At 39.2% G+C, this 17,703-nt stretch overlaps 1 protein-coding gene and 1 long non-coding RNA gene across 5 annotated transcripts in view; both read left to right on the top strand.

The window, feature by feature from the left end:
* The window catches only part of LOC117812409 (arrestin red cell), a 37,031-nt gene extending 24,181 nt beyond the window's left edge, over positions 1-12,850 (top strand). Inside the window, exons 8-17 of one of the 4 annotated variants that reach the window (XM_034683148.1) lie at positions 1,012-1,079; positions 1,202-1,337; positions 2,869-2,953; positions 3,081-3,153; positions 3,836-3,973; positions 4,135-4,218; positions 4,756-4,779; positions 6,794-6,870; positions 7,315-7,369; positions 10,171-12,850. In XM_034683148.1, coding sequence (XP_034539039.1) covers positions 1,012-1,079; positions 1,202-1,337; positions 2,869-2,953; positions 3,081-3,153; positions 3,836-3,973; positions 4,135-4,218; positions 4,756-4,779; positions 6,794-6,870; positions 7,315-7,369; positions 10,171-10,261 — 831 coding nt within the window. In that variant the 3' untranslated portion in view covers positions 10,262-12,850. The remainder of the gene's footprint in view (positions 1-1,011; positions 1,080-1,201; positions 1,338-2,868; positions 2,954-3,080; positions 3,154-3,835; positions 3,974-4,134; positions 4,219-4,755; positions 4,780-6,793; positions 6,871-7,314; positions 7,370-10,170) is intronic. The other 3 variants (XM_034683149.1, XM_034683151.1, XM_034683150.1) reach the window with 3 other exon arrangements.
* A 3,774-nt stretch (positions 12,851-16,624) lies between these two features.
* On the top strand, positions 16,625-17,693 carry LOC117812440. Its single transcript, XR_004631214.1, has 3 exons — positions 16,625-16,747; positions 17,283-17,355; positions 17,446-17,693. It is a non-coding gene; the product is annotated as an uncharacterized LOC117812440 (long non-coding RNA).
* The last annotated feature ends 10 nt before the right edge of the window (positions 17,694-17,703 follow it).

Here is a 17,703-nt window from a genome sequence, read left to right as displayed (position 1 = left end):
GATTTAAACACCTTAACCCCTAGCGTTTCTTCCATGCTGACTGGATTATTTACAAATGTTAGCACCTTCCTCAAAACTAAGATTTAATTTCATTTAATTTGAGTCTATTTGATTAGGACAATGCACAAAAATCAACATTTCAACAGTGTGCCTCAATGTAAATATGCCGGAATTAGCACAATAGCTTAAATTTCATCCGTAGTCCTAAGGCAGGTACTCGCATAAAACATAAAGCAACATGATTTAAAATTACAGGATGTCACAAGACAGTTAACAGGACACTACACAATGACTTACAAATTTTACATACAAAACGTTTGTGATGTTATAAAAACAGGATGCAAGGTGAGGACAAAGCCCTTGAACAGGCATCAAATGAGGAAACAGATTATTCATGTGTACATGACTGGTTTGTTTTTAATTTTTAAATGTTTTTCTAAAGGTCCCGTAGTTGTCAAGCACCCTAATGTGAGCTGGTAGTTGATGACTTTTCTATGGAATTATTTTTTAAATTTCCTGATTTTTCCTGGTTTAAACTTGGCTGTCACAACTCAGCGGATTCACAGTCAGCTTTTCGCATGTGCACAAAGTAGAAGAAAAGCTCACCTGGATGTTTAACATGAAAGTACTGTAAATAAGACTTTGATTTTCAGTATGAGACTGCTAACCTCTGAAGCAGATAACCGCCTCAGTTTAAAGAAATCTAAACTTGTTTCTGTTGGAGGTAAAGTCATTTAAAAGCAGCATGTTTCAGACTCTGTACTCTTGCCTGTTCAATCTTGAGTCAATATTTAAAAAGTGCTGCTTTAGTTTGATAAAATAGACTGACACACATGAATTAAACAGGCTGCTTCCGTGACAAAAACATGACTTTTTTCTGTGCAGCTAAACAGAAACTAGGACTGTGTTTTGATATCAGCAGCTTTAGAGATCAGTAAATATGAAAGTGGATTTAGTTTTCTGTGCTGGATAGAGGAAAATTGATCTGGTCTCCTCTCGCCCCCCCTGCAGGCCTGCGGCGTCGACTTTGAGATCAGAGCTTTCTGTGCCAAGTCGATAGAAGAAAAGATTCACAAGAGGTGAGCTCACAACTGCAGGAGCATCTGAGTGGGGTTCATCTGGATTCAATTGGTTTGAATGTCTGTATCATTAGTGTGTTTGAAACCGGATTCATGAGACCGAAGTCGTTCTTTGTCGTCAGGAATTCGGTGCGTCTGGTGATCAGGAAGGTTCAGTACGCTCCAGAGAAACCCGGTCCTCAGCCCATGGTGGAGACGACCCGAAACTTCCTGATGTCTGACAGATCCCTACACCTGGAGGCCTCTCTGGACAAGGAGGTACACACACACACACACACACACACACCCACACACACCCACACACCCACACACACACACACACCCACACACACACACACACACCCACACACACCCACACACACACACACACACACACACCCACACACACACACACACACACACACACACACACACACACACACACACACACACACACACACACACACACACACACCTAACATAAACATCTGGCTTTGTGAATGATCTTATAGTTTTTGCGATGAAAGTATGTTGTCATACTTTGAATTAAATCTTCTATTTCACATGAACATATTCTCCTTTAAAGATGTTTAAATATTCCAGAGCTTGATCTGTAAGGCAACTGGACTGGGAGAAATTCTTGAAGACGTTTCACCTCTCCTCCGAAAGGCTTCTTCAGTTCTGACCAGACTGAGGAAGAGCTTGAAGATACTGTATAAGCCACTAACAGTCATGGGTGGTTCCAGGAGTCACAAAGGGTCCTAAGAAGGGTCGTCAGTCTAGTTCCTGACAGTCTTTCAGTACCTCCTGACAATCGTTAACCTAGTTCCTGGCAGTCGATAGGGTGATGGGTCAGATGTGAGTCATTAGAGTCACATGGCCTTGTGTGTGAGTATGGTCTTACTTGTTTTGACAGAGAATTCAAAACAGCATTGTATGTAGGAGACAAATGGTGTCTTAGTCCACCACCTCTGTTAAGGGAAGGGTGTTCAAGCTTAACATAGATGACTTCCTTCACCCCTCTTTCATACCAATGCCCCTCTCTGTCCAGGATCTAAACCTTGCTGTACTCAAAGAAGTGTCCCTTAAACTACATTGCTCCTTTGTGCTGAGGTGTTTTGTCCTTGGGATGAACCAGTTTCTGTCTCAGTGTGTTGGATGGCTTGAAATGAACAGGGATATTGTGTTTGTTGAAGATCCTCCGAAGTTTCTCAGAGACCCCAGATAGGTATGGAATAGCGATGCTTCGTCGTTTGTTGATGTTCTCCTCTTTGTTGAAAATCCGCTTTTTGGAGGTCTTGATGAAGGCCCAGTTGGAGTAACCGCAGGTTTTAAGGGCTCCCTTGATGTGCAGTTGTTCCTTCTTCATTTCCTCCGTTATTGTGGGTACCTTGTGAGCCCTATGGTGAAGGGTTCTTATTACCCCTAGCTTGTGTTCCAGAGGATGATGTGAGTTGAAGAGCAGGTACTGGTCTGTGTGGGTGGGTTTCCTGTAGACTTCGATGTTGAGACGTCTGTCCTCTTCAATTTGTACTGCACAGTCCAAAAGGGCAAGACTGTTACCTCTGACATCTTCCTTTGTGAACTTGATGTTGTTTAGTGGCTTATATCTTCGAGCTCTTCCCCAGTCTGGTCAGAACTGAAGAAGCCCTTCTGAGGAGAGGTGAAACGTCTTCAAGAATTTCTCCCACTCCAGTTGCCTTATGGATCAAGCTTTGGATTACCATGACCTGGGTGGCTGAGAACCTTCACAGACATGTTTAAATAGCACTTTTCAATCTCTTTGTCTCCCATAATGCTTTGCACATAGCTGTATTATCACGGAGAGCCCATCAGCGTAAACGTTCACGTCACCAACAACTCCACCAAGACGGTCAAGAGAGTCAAGATCTCTGGTAAATAATGATTCTCCTCCTCTTCGTCCTTTTTCTGCGATGTTTTTATGGAATCATCCTCAGAATTAACTCTTCTTTTGTTGTTGCTGATGTAATTCATGAATCCAAACTTTCTTTCTCTCTGCAGTGCGTCAGTATGCAGATATCTGCCTGTTCAGCACTGCTCAGTACAAATGTCCAGTGGCTCAGCTGGAGGCAGAGTAAGTCCCAGTCAATATCTCCACAAAGATCTTTGTTTTTCACATATTCTGAGAATTGAAAACAGTTTAAAGCAGAAACATACAGTTTAAATCAGAGTGAAATAGATGACCCACTCAATATTCTGGATTCTACAGACATATTTTGTTTGTTTGTTTGTCACAGATAGTTTGTAGTGGCTTCTGATATCTGATTTAACCAGCCTGGACGAGTTTTATCTTCTTTACTGGCTGCCGTCAGAGATTAAATTTCAATTCCATTTACAGAGGCTATAGCACTCGTTGCAGAGGTCGCAAGTTCGATTCCAGCCTTGAACATTTACTGCATGTTCTCCCCCTCACTCTGCTCCCCACATTTCATGTCTCTCTTCAGCTGTCCTGTCCATTGAAGGCAAAAATGCACAAATCACATGTTGAAACTGAAAACTTTCTTTTTTTTTCGTGTTGCTGAGAGAATTTAAATTTTTTAGGTGTCAACATTTGATTTGTTGTCTTTAATCAATTTAAAATTAAATATAAACTTTAAATGATTTACAAACTGTCGTCTTTATCGACATTTTATTCAGTCTATGTGAACATCAACAACCCCAATTCCAAAACAGTTAAGACACTGTATGGTTAACTGATCTGAGTGGGCGGGGTTTAGCCAAACAGCTTGATTGACAGCAGTGTGGTGTCTCCATAGCGACCAGGTGTCGTCCAGCTCCACCTTCTGTAAGGTTTACACTCTGACCCCGACGCTCGACAAGAACCGAGAGAAGAGAGGACTCGCTCTGGACGGAAAGCTCAAACACGAAGACACCAACCTGGCCTCCTCCACCATGTAAACAAACACACACACACACACACACACACACACACACACACACACACACACACACACACACACACACACAGTGCTCAGGTATATTATTCAGGTGTGCAGTGCTCAGGTATATTATTCAGGTGTGCAGTCACTTGACAGCTGTCCGTTGTGTGTTTCAGAGTGAAGGATGTCACCAACAAGGAGGTCCTGGGGATCCTGGTGTCCTACAGAGTCAAAGTGAAGCTGGTGGTGTCACGTGGAGCGTAAGACACAAACACACACACACACACACACACACACACACACAGACACAGACACAGACACACACCACACACACACACACACACACACACACACACACACACACACACACACACACACACACACACACACACACACACACACACACACAGTTTCCTGTACATGATATAATTGCAGCCTCAAACATTCGTCACAGACTGCTGGTCACAGCTTGACCTGAGTACAGCTGATCGTGCCCGTCAGTGACTTGGCGTCGCTGCGGCTCAGCTTCTCGTTTTGTCCTCTCACTTCTTGTCGTCAGTGTCGGTTGCCCTGGAAACAGTCTGCTTGTTTTGTTGCCGTAGTTGCGCCTCACTCTGCTTGCTTCCACTGTAGGTTGTGAACGTGTTGTGAACGTGTTGCCTCCTGCTTTTTCATTTCACCTCCCTCCCCTCTGTTTGTGTGGCTTCTTGTGCGCTCCCCCCCCCCCCCACACCCCCTCCCCCTCCCTCCTCCTCCGCTCTGTGCCTCCCACCTCTCCTCTCCTCTCCCCCCTGCAGGCTGCTGAGAGGCGTGATGGAGAGGTAAATGTGTGTGAACAGAAGCTGACAGCACACATGAAGCATCAGAACACAGCAAGAATCTGTCACTGAAACAAAAATGAAACCAAGTTAATTCAAATTTAAATGATTATATCTGTGATTGAAGACAATTTTAATATTTAAGATCAATTTAAAGATTGTACAGATACTTCACCTGAGAATAATATTTTACACCTGTTCCTACACCTGATGAATAATTCTTAATAACAGCAAAATCAGGTTTGAGTTGATTTTTGAGTAATCTAAAAGGTTCACAAATAGGGATGTCAAACCATTGTTTTTAATCTGATTAATGGGTTAAATTAATAGTTAATACTTATAAATCGCATCATTTTAATAGTTAACCTTGATTCATCACATAATTTTGATAGTTAATCTTGATTAATTGCATCATTTTAGTAATTTATCACAACTAATTGCAGAATTTCAATCGTTAATCACTAATAATCACATTTTAATCACATTTTAATCACACGTTTAAATTCCACTATTTTGCATTTCAAAACAGTTTATAACAATGAAAGCAGTATGTTGATTTATGAATCAGATTAATGTATAAATGCACTTTATGATCCTAACTTTTAGATTTATTATTTAGATAAATGCTGCTCCGTGTGCTCTTAAAACTCGACTCAGAGGAGGAGACAGCTTCAGAGTAAAGGATAACACTGTTACACATTAAGATGCAAAATATGCAGGTCCTAAATGTGTCAGTGTTGATAAGCTGTGAAGTTATAATAATTAGTTTATATTGTAATATTATAATTTAGCTCCTTCACTGGTGTCCAGGGATCCCTGGTTAATGTGACAGCGTTTGCGCTCTTCAGGAATTCCACTTTCTCTGTTTCTTTAGTTTAGTTTCAATTCTTAGTTTTGGTGATTCTCTCACTTTAACTGTGTTCTGTCATCTTTAATGATCACAGTCTGAGAGGTGCACCTGTACGCTTAGCTGAAACTCAAACTCAGTGATATTTTAATTCAGATTGTCACAAGGTGCAGATAACTTTTGACTCGTCAGCTGAGAAGTCTGGGACTTCTTTTTAGTGAAATGTGGCATTCAATCGCACAGTGGAGTTGGTTTTTCCAGTATGGACTAAACAGGACGACACTTTAGCGTCTTAACTTCAGCATGTATATAGCTTACGATTAAAAAAAACTTAATTACGATCATTTAAAACATGATGAATAAGGACAGCACTGGTTACAAGTAAGTTGAAAAACCGTAAAACTGGTTAATCTGATTTCTAATTCAATAAATAAATCTCTATCCTGCTTCACTTAAAGATGATTGTATGTATCAGAGTGTGTTTGAACTATTTTAAGTAAATATAAACAGATAATATAAATCAGTGTAAACTGTCAAACTGTATCATCGTGTTTCACGATTTAACCCGCTTATAGTAAGCTGATGAAATTGGTTTTAAACTCATTTTAACAAAGAAAAATTAAGATTATAATTGATTTAAAATCTGTTTAAACAACAGATTATTTGATTTAAATGTCGTTAGAGTGAGCTTTTTTAATTTTAATTTTGCAGACTTACACTAGAGTTGAACAGTAACTGAAACTAGATAAATAGTTTTAAACAGTTTTTAGTGACAGGAAAAATGGAAACTAAATGGTCAGTTTTAAAGAAAAATGAAAAATATTTTGTATCTTTTAGATAATTATAAATTATTCAAACATGAAATAAGGGGATTTTTACCGCATTTTTTTGAGATTTAAAAAGGTTTACTTAATTATTCTATCTTAAAAAAGCTTTGTTTTAACGCCAAAATAATGACTTTGACAGTTTTAGACAGGATTGATTTAATTAAAAGTAATTTGAAATGTACACGAACAGACCAGATCAAACTGGTTTTAATAATGAACTGGTTTGAAAACTGTATCAAAGACACGTTCTGACCTTAGTTTGTTTTATATAGTTTCATGTGTCAAAAATGTTTGTGTTGTGGTCTTAAGGCTGACTTCATCTTTGTGTGTGTGTCTGTTTCAGAGACGTGTCGGTGGAGCTGCCTTTCATCTTAATGCATCCTAAACCTGTGGAGCCACCTGTGTCCCGCCCACAGTCAGGTGAGTCCACACAGGTCGCCCACACCACCTGCAGACATGTGACGTACATTTATCAATCAAAACAACAACCTAAAATATGTTTTTATGTTATTTGTTATTTTATTAGAGAGTCAGAGGACAGACAGAGACACACACACACACACACACACACACATACACACACACACACACACACACACACACACACACACACACACACACACACGCTGCATCAATGGTTATATAACTCCATTCTTGTCCCTTCTTCGTGCGCTGAATATCCATGGAGACAAGATTCAGTTTCCATGGCAACAACTGTATGACATACTAACGTGTGTGTGTGTGTGTGTGTGTGTGTGTGTGTGTGTGTGTGTGTGTGTGTGTGTGTGTGTGTGTGTGTGTGTGTGTGTGTGTGTGTGTGTGTGTGTGTGTGTGTGTGTGTGTGTGTGTGTGTGTGTGTTACAGCTGTGCCAGAGATGGACCCCCCCATCGACACCAATTTGATAGAATTCGACACAAAGTGAGTATCAAACACTCGATTCAGTCTCAGTCAGAGTTTTAAAGGAGCAGTTTGAATTTTTACTGGACAACAGAAATAAACTTTGAATAAAACAACACTGGTATGAATTTAGGTCAAACCACCCACCTTTACTCTGGAGTGAGTAGTGGCTGATTTCACACACAGCCATAGAAACACAAATCCTGCTGAGCAGGCTTAAATCTGATCCATGACCAGATCCACTTAAGAATTAAACACTTTCTGTATCGTTCCAGAACTGACATTTTGTTTCAGAGACTCGTTCATCAAACCAGCGAAGAACACAATGTTTGACAGATTTTATTTACTATAGCCTGTCAGGGACATTAGCATTAGCAATAATGTTCTATTCGCATGGTTTTTTATAGTTTACTCGCAATTAATAACATGATTATTTATAGTTAACCCTTGATTTATCACAAGTGAACTCACGATTAAACACGTGTTAACTTATTATGAATCACATTAACTCACAATCCCAAACAAAGTGTCAAGAGCTGCGGCACTTGTAATTTGGGAGGATGCTGCTGGACGTTGTTCGTCTGTCTGGGGCAGAACACTGTCACCTCCGGGCGGTTCTGTGATACTGTCATAAAGTTCAGTGAGTCTCTCTCGGACGTTCACACGCATGGCTGGCTCCAGGAAACGGAGGTGCTTGTGCCAGGGATCCAGGACAGAAGCAATATTTGCTGCTTTGCCTGTGAAAAATTATTTTTTACAATTAAAGCTATAGCCTATAAAATGATCTTTATTTATTTATCACCAATAGAATGATTACATGGAGTCATATTCATTTCAGCCTGGTGATGGCAGCAGTGTGCTATGTAATTATCTGTACTTAAATAAGATTATGAATTGTTATTGTGTGTTTAGTGGATCAAACAATTACCAGGGTTACCTGTGCTATTGGGGGACACTCGCTTTTGCAAGGACTCGGCCACTGTAGTCTTGAATTCACCTTGGCTGACTCTCCATCGTTTGGCTTTAGATGCCCGAGGAGGCTGGTGGGGACTGGATGCACCATGGAGATGCAGACATGGGATTCATTACACATGGCTGTTGTTGCACACTTCAAAGAGTGAAGTGCAGGCAAGATATCTTCAAGTGTTTGCCAGTTATCGTCAGTCAATTCGAGGGTTCTTGCAATAGCGAGCTTTGTTGCCTGTCTGTCTGAAAGAGTCACCGACAGTGCCCATCTTTGTTCCAGAAGCCGCTCAAACATTTCATATACGGATTTCTTCCTAGTGCGGCAGTACTGGATCAGTCTATGATTCGGCAGGTTCTGCTCTGCTTGCTTTCTCTTCAGGGCTGCTGTTGCCACTGTGCTGTGGTGGAAATGAGCTACTAACCTGCTACATGCGCCAACGAGTCTGTTCACACTCACTACCTTGAAGCCATCGTTTATGGCATGCTGGAGTGTGTGCAAAGCACGGCATGGATTCCCACTCCAGGAGGCACTCATTTGCCATCACCATATTACTGGCGTTGTCATGGATAAACTTTGCCCAACACCCCCCACTCCTCGGTAGCTACTTTTAGGTGGTCGGCCAGGTTTACAGCGGTGTGCCACTCATCAGTGCTGCGGGTCTGTAAGACAGCGGTCTTCAATTCCCAGTTCTGAATAAAATGGCATGTTATGGTGATATACGAATCGGTGGTGAGAGCTGTCCACGAGTCTGTAGTAACAGCCACTTTCCCAACACGTTCCAAATCAACTTTAAGTTCTGCTGCCTTTTCTTCATACATAATTTCCACTCTTGTAGTTGTTGTTCTCCGCGATGGAAGCTTGTACTCCAGCTCGACAAACACTATCAGCTCTTTGAAGCCTTCTCCTTCCATAATGGGAGCAGATCTCCAGTTACCATTTTGGTTATTATCAGGCTAATCTTCTCCGCTCTGGTTTCATCACACCGACATGTGCTAACAGGGCGAGCAAAAGACATTATGCAAGACTGCCTGTTATCTGTCTCCGCTGTTTTCTCCTTGTGCTTTAAGCGCATGTGGTTAAGCATAGAACTAGTATTTCTATGATGTGCAAGTTTAACGCCACATATCTTGCACTGCACATTAACTTCATTGTTTTTCTCGAAGTACTTCCAGACTGCTTTCGGTGGAATAATGTGTTCCTAAAGTGTTGCCGTAGCTACCGTAAAACAGATGTTTTTGCTGAAATCTGGCTCGGTGTGTTCTAAAGCTGATGCCGTGGCCGGAGAAGTCACACGTTTATATCCCGTTAATTATTTCCTACCTATTTAGTTAGGCGAAAACAAAAAGCTCATGGCACATGTTACGCTGTATGAGTTCAAGTTATCTTGCCAGGTGCGCGAGTAACAAAATGCTATTCGAATAATGGGGTCAATGGCGAGTACCCGAGTACTAGAGTATTCGTACCCATCCCTGTAACTCACAAAGAATCCCGTTAACTCACGATAAATCGCACGTTAACTCACAAAGAATCACGTAAACTCATGATTTACCACGTTAGCTCACGATGAATCATATGACTGTTTATAGTCAACCCTGGATTAATCACGTTAACTCACAATTAATCACATGATTGTTTTTCGTTGACTCGTGATTAATTTCAAATGAATCTCACATTTTGAACTCTTCTAAATGAACTTCAAAGGGATGTTTTTCCAGTTTTTACTTTCTTATCCACATGATAGTGATCAAATAAGCTTGCTTCTTGCAGATATGTGCAGCAGCAGGTTTTCATGCTGACCTGAATGTAACAACACTCAGTGATACTAACACGATGTCTCGGTCTGTCTCGTCCCCAGCAGCATCTCCCAGGACGACGACTTCGTCTTCGAAGACTTCGCCCGCCTACGGCTCAAAGGCGCTGTGGACGACAAAGACGAGGACTGCTAGGAGCTCGCCAACCTCTTCATATGCTCGCTTCGAAACCACCACACACACACACACACACACACACACACACACACACACACACACACACACACACACACACACACACTGTTGACGTTACATTCCCCGGTGGAGGGGGTGGATGAGGGCATGTTTGGAAGGAGGCCTCGCAAGGGCGTCGGTGGTGTTCTTCCTCTCTTGCTTCAGTCATTCGTCACGCCGCCGCCATTCTTCGCCTCCGTCTTCTCCATTCGTCTCTGTTTCTCTTTTTTGCTGAAAAACTTATAAAGTGTGGAGGACAGGTTCTGATGAGAAGGTTTAACATGTGAAGGAAAACTCTTAGCTGAAATGTATGAAAAAATAAAAAGACGAGTAGGAAGCTGAAGCGTATTTCATTCTGAGATCTTTTTTGAATGTCGATCACCGTCTTGTACAAACAGAATATATATTTGAAACAGAAAAGTAATCTTCTACGAGCTGTCAGGTCTGTGTTCAGTGGTGATCTACAGTTCTTTTTTCTTTGAGTAAAAACTGTCAATGCTTTTTACATCGAGGCTGCGAGGGGAGGACACACTGTACACGAAACACAAACACACACTGCAGTCTTACACCGACTTCTCGATTTCACCAGCATCCACTCGCTCGCTCTCATCTCACTCGGTCGTACATTTTCTGAACTGTGTGTCACGTCATCAGCTGCATGCTCCTGATCTTCATTCGTCTTGTTTAAGAACTTTTCCAGAGTGATCAAGTTTTTTCACGTCTTCAAAACTCTTTGTATTGTTCTTAAGTTTGATAAAAGTCACATTTCACACAAAAACAAACAAAAAAAAAAACGTAATTTAAATCAGTTTTCCAGCACTTTCTGTCTCACATCTTCGGCTCTGTAAATTGGTCTCTCCTTAGGAATTTTCATTTTGTTTTTAAAGGAGCTGAGTGGGTTCAAACCGTTAAAAGAGAATATAAACACATTTTAAAAAACGGCATAAACATGGCTTGAATGTTTGAAAACTTGCAGATAAAAATCAGGCTTGAACTGAGACATGAACCAGTTTAAACTGGATCGAATACCAGTCCAAGCCATCTTCATTAAAGATGTTTGATGTTTGGATTCCACTTAAAGTCTTGTTCGATGTATGCGCATTTATTCTCAATCAGACAAAATATGTTGAGGAATATGTTTAGTTTGTGATTAGTCAGACATTTAAAAATGTTCCAACTGAAGAAAACTGGATAGAAGTTGTTTTAACTATTTTAAATGTTTATAATAAACTGTAAATTGTCTGAAAAACTTACAATAATCAGTTTTTTCCACCACAGGACTGGCTCAGTGTAACTGAGTGGAAATATTAGGTTGATATGTCACTAATCAGCCAAAATACTGTAAGAAAATACTATTTTGTGTATCACTCGCTAAAAAAGAAACTTAGGTTTTTCAGTGTCATAAAAACTCTTTGCTGAAAATGCCAGGCTGTTTAAGAAAGAGGAGGACGTTTGTTCATTGAATACAATTGAAAATATATAAAAAGTTGGAGCATTAGAGCTACCGCAGATCAAATTTAGAAATGTAGAGTGAAATAAAAGATGAAGATGAATTTTCAGGCAAAAAGTTTAAGTTTAAATGTTTTCATAAAATGTCAAATTTCACTTTAAAAACATGGCATTGTTTAAGAATAAAGAAAGTTAATTTTAGAACTTGAAAAAAGCCTGTTTTCTCATTTTGTTGAGGTCAAAATTCAAAGCTGACATTTTCTTCACACCGAACTAAAATAACTGAAAATACTTTTTTACGTTGAATTTTTGCGTCAGTAAGTTTTGACAGAATATATAAACAACAATTGGATTGACATGGGTTAAATATGGATTCTGTTACTTTTCACCTCTAGTTTTGTCTATTGGTTCTTTACCCCATTAGAAATCGTCTCCTCTTCATCTTTTTGGGAGTATTTTAACATCACTGCGGGTGAACAAACATGACCTCATAAAAACAAACTTCTTAAAATATGAGCCCACTCTCTGATCACTCTGGAACTGATCTTTAAACGTTGAACCCGTGTCGAGCTTGGAGCCTGTGACATTTAAGTACTTTCTCAGCTGATCTCTCACCTCCGTTTGTTTGTCTCTGTTTTTAAACTCTCGATTCTTTCATCACTTCTTTAGCCTGAAGCTGATCTCGGTCAGGTTAAACCACGCTGTCGACTCTTAAAGGGAAACACTGGTGTTTGTTTGTTCATCATCCCCTCTGCCACTGACTGACCCAAACACACTCTGAGATAACATTTTCATACATTGTTTATGTAGATCTGTAAACTTCATCGTGCCTTTTACGACTCTGTTGCCAATAAGACGATATCCTTTTTTTTGCCAGTCCCATATTTTTTGTTTAAGTTCAAATAAGTTTCAGAATTTTGAATGTAAAATTCTGAAGTATTGTGTGTTTTTAAGCCCTAAACTCACCTCAGTACAAAGGTGAGAATATTTTCCTTCAGTGGTTAAAATCTCAAAGGAAACGGAGCGACTCTATCCAATACAGAAATCCAAGATATGTCTGCAAGTGATTTTCAAAATAAAATCCAAAACATTTTAAAATGGTATGTTGCATACATTTCATTAACATTTATCTTGTAGTGTTTTGCCTTCAATGGTTCAATTAATTTTTTTTCCTATGAGATATCAACTTCAATAGTTCATGCCTTGTAATATAAATGACTTTTTTTACATTTTAGACAATAATTTGCCACTTTTTCTTAAAATGTTTTAACTTTATTTCAAAGATTTTTTTTCACAGTGGCTCTTATTCTCCTGTGTGTAACAAAGTGTCAGATTGCTGTTATTCTGTAAAATCAAAATCTATCCAAAATTAAATTCCTCAATAATAACATTCCTCAAACATTTTAAAAATCATACCTCACACAAAAAAATCCTGTTATTTTTTCCATCTTAAATGTTTTTTCTTTAAGATGTCACCTTCATTTAAATACATTTAAGTAAGTCAGACATTTAACAATTTTCTAGTTGTCCTAATTCTTGATCATAAAGCAAACTCTTCTTTAAAGGGAACGCCATGTGGCAAAAGTATTGTTATAATAAACAAAATGACAAACAACCCTCAAAATTACACTTTTTTTCAATTTCATCAAAAATGTGATAAAGTATTGTATTAAATTAAAATGTAGAAAAGATCTGATGTTTTTCTGAATGATTTTGACTTATTTACTTCTTAAAAAGTGTAACATTTCTCCTCCTTAAAATTATATTTTTTATTATTTGATCGATTTTGGCAGTTTTTTTAATTAAATTGAACATAAATCTCTGGATTTTTATCAAAATTATTATTTTTCTGCGCTCAGTGTTTTAGCATTTGTTTAAAGAAATTCCCAAGTTTTCCCTGTTTTAACTTATTTTTAAAATATTGCCTATTTTCTCACAAATTGTCTGATTTCTCCTCGATGTTGGGCGTTGTGTAAAATTACAAACTAAATATTAAGATTTATGTTTCCGTGTTTATATTTACACCCTAAGACAAAGTGTTTCTTTGCTTTAAGTAGAACTGACCAAATTCCAGATTTTAAAGTGCCATGAAAAATTCCTCAGCCAGTAAAACCAGTTGAAGAGAGAGTGGTTTAAAATAAACAGCACCAGTGTTTCCCTTCAGATCCACCGTGTCACCCTCCTCCCCCTCTTCACCTTTTATTCTTCATCCAGCCTCAGCGATGTGAGGGACTGCAGCAGCTTGCGTTTTATCGTCCTCTTCTTCATCTTCATTCTTTAGAGAAACAAGCGTTCAAGAAGAGCTCCGGGCGTCGCCGTCATATCATTCTCATTAAAAGTTTTGTGTTTTGCCCCTTAAAGAAAAAAAAATGCACGAATCAACATTTCACCAACACGTGAGCACTGCACTTTCATTGGACAAATGAACCCACAGAACTGCAGAAGTCTTTCTTACTTTGCTGATTTCAGGAGACGAAGAAGAATGTTGATCTTTTTTTTAAGCTTGGCCATTTTACTAAACTGTAGTTTGTGTTTTTGTCAAGTTTTTAGACTTCACATGAACTTCTTTTTATTTTTATTATTATCTAAAAACTGCCAAATCCCCCTCCCTTGGTCTTTCGCTCCGTCAGTCACCCAGAAGGAAAGAAGAAACGAACTCAGAGCATGTTTAAGACTCTTTGGTTTATTTTCTTTTGTTTCCAAGCAGTGCTGTGAATTGTACGAGCTGTGACTGTCCTTATTTTGTCGTGCATATGTGGGGTAACTTTGCTAAGTGTGAAAATATTTTGACAAGTGCCACGCCCCAGCCTGTGCGATGCTTACCATAATGTCTATAAAAAACAGCCAGTGATTTCTGCTGGTGGCACAGGCACCAGAAAAGATAGTTCTGATTATTATGCTTCTGATTATTATTATTAATATTATTATTATTATTATTATTATGGTGACTATTATTACTTCTACTGTATCATCATTGCGACCATGATTATTCTCATAATCATTTAAGAGTCTATTGTTTTGCCATGTATTTTTTATTTTGAGATTTTTATTTTAGTTTTCTTTTTATTATTAAAGGCAAAATGAACTAACAGACCCTGAGACAGCGTGGTGATTGTGATCAGACTGAATTCTAAATGTTTACGTTGTGTTTTCTATGTTCGCAGGTAAATCTAGACGGATGTCGAGAGTTCATAACCTTTATTTAAACACTTTGTGAATTATATTTGAACATGAAGTTTAAAGTATTTTCACAGAATGTATTAAGATATTAATTTCCAGATGTTAGAGGATTTATAGAAAACATTAAAGTCATTTTTTTGGTGAATTTACAGCAATAAGAAATAAAGCTGAAGTTAAAATGAGGGATGCACTGAAAATTTGGCCACTGAAAGCAAGCAAGCAAAAACCACGGCCAATTCACGCCTGTCTGGATAAGGGCCAACATGTCTGCATCCGTTCTTCCTTTAATTGCAGCACTAAAGCATCTTCTAAGCAAAGAGGTTGAGACGGATCCCAGAGTGAAAACAATGAAAAGTACACTCTTAGAGTCTGTCAGCACACGCTTCACTGAGATCTATTTGGATCCTCTGCACTTCATCGCGACTGTACTTTATCGGCGTTATAAAGGTCATTACTTGGATGTTGGAATAAAGCAGCGCGCACGAGAAATTATCCAGGCTGCGATGGTTGCGGAGAACCCGCTTGGAGACGAAGAAGCGCACAGTGCAGGAGAAGGAGAACAGTGCGCAGAAAAAAGGACTCGTCTCTCTGAATCAGATGAGGGGCATGCACCCTCGTTGTCTGATATGTTCAATGAGATCCTTGATTTTAGTGAGGTTAGTACACAGGCAAAGCCATAAATGCAATGGTACTAATAATTGGCATAATAATAATTTATTTCGGTGTTTTGGTCTTCAGCCTTGGTTTCCTCATTTTCGGTTTTGGCCAAGAATTTTCATTTCGGTGCATCCCTAGTTGAAATGTTAAAAACTGCAGTTCCTCCAGTGTCTGCTTGACACTGGCTGCAGAAACACCAGAAAACACATACACACCAATTCAAATAAGACAATTTTTTCAGCAGAAATAAACATGTTTACAGTCTGGTACAAAAAACAAGTGTAGTCTTGATTGCTCATTTCTCGATCGGCACACACTGTACGGGGGTGAATTTTTTCATAATCATTATTTTCCATTATGAGAGGCACAGCTGGCTTGATTATCAGGCGGGGACACTGTAGCTGTTGGCTAGGAGGCTCAAAGCCCGCCTCTTTAAGTCACACTAGAATGACAGAAGTTTGGTTGAGTTCAACATTTCCAATATGGCTCCCGCTGACGATTGGCTTCAAAACAACGCTTCAGAAACAGATGGGTGACGTCATGAATGCTACGTCCATTAAGATAAGATAAGATACTCCATTATTCATCCCACAACGGGGAAATTCAAGGAGTTTCAGCAGCAAAAAAAAAGGTGTACAGAACAAGAATTTATACAGGAATATATATAGAAAAGAGTTATATAGTTCATTTACAGTCTATGATTAGACCCATTCAAAGAGCTGATCTTTAGAGATAAACATGCTTACAGCCTGGTTCAAAAAACTGTTAAAGGTGACATATTACGCTCTTTTTCAGCAATTTATATTGGTCTAAGAGGTCCCCAGAACATGTCTTTAAAGTTTATTGCTCAAAAAACACTTTGAAATCAGACTTTGGCATGTTTGTAAATCCCTCTTTTTCAGCCCTGCTCAGAACAGTCTGTTTTATGTGTCTGTCCCTTTAAATGTGAATGAGCTCTCTGGCAACGCCCCCTCTCTGGAAGTGAACGTGGCCTTGGCTCTCCAGCATGATGGTCAATGTTCACGTGGTTGCCGCATCAATATGGCTGCCAACAGAGCTACTTTAGTCTGGCCAAACGAATTTGGTCTAGAATCCGATGCTGAAGGAAAGGCGCCTGAAGAAGCTCAAAATGTACGACTGCAGCAACACGTTTTCTGAATGGTTAGTCACGGATTGTGTTAATTCTGACTTGTCTGTCGGTGTGTGTCTGACACAGTTACTTACGTGCAACACGGAGCTAATGCTAACGGTTACTGGTATCTTCGTTTTCCCATCATCACTTGAAGTTATTTTGGTAAATTGATACCTTAAATTGTAGAAAAAACTTATCTCGCATGCCTGTGTTTAATGCCAGCACTATACATATATGTTGGTAAATGCTGACCACAACTTTTTGTATCTTTGTACATTTGAGTTTATCCCTACTGTAATTCAGCCGAAACATGAACATTAATATTATCAAGCTATACTCAAATTTCAAAGGCTGAGGCAGTTTGCAGTGTTTACTAAAATACACAGTTATCCTTCTACAAATGATATGCTACACGAGTTACACGTTTAAAATAACATATGCTATGGAACATTTTGCAAAACTTACCTCTTTCCAACCTCCACTTATTTACTGTCTGTCAGTTCGTGAATTCCATAAGCTTTATATTCTAGTGAGATTTTGACATTTTTCTCTATTTTTTTTCAGTAGGTGCTCCTGTGGAAACTGTGCAGCCATGCCCACAGAACCTGAAAATAGATGCTGCTTGGAGACACCAAAGGTGCCAGAGCCGAATTACTAAATAATGTGTCTTCATTATATGTTACATTTTCAAGACACCATGACATTTAACATTTGTAATTCCCTGTAGGTTATTAAACATGTACGGGAGGTTGAGAAACCGATATCATGCATGATACAGCATCCTGGGTTGGAGCCTGTCTGCCTCAACCTTTACTCTCTGCAGAATGCCTGCAACATATACAAAGATGACTATGGTGCTATGCGGCTTAGAGGAATAAACCAATAAGTTTTGCGTCTTTGTAAATTCTCATTATTTCCTCTTAAAGATGTTTTGAAGTCTTTCTATACTTGAGTTTAGAAACTTGTACAATGGAAATAAACCCAC

This window comes from Notolabrus celidotus, chromosome 5, assembly GCF_009762535.1.
Source record: "Notolabrus celidotus isolate fNotCel1 chromosome 5, fNotCel1.pri, whole genome shotgun sequence".
Taxonomy (NCBI): domain Eukaryota; kingdom Metazoa; phylum Chordata; class Actinopteri; order Labriformes; family Labridae; genus Notolabrus; species Notolabrus celidotus.
This window is presented reverse-complemented; position numbering and strand designations above follow the sequence as displayed.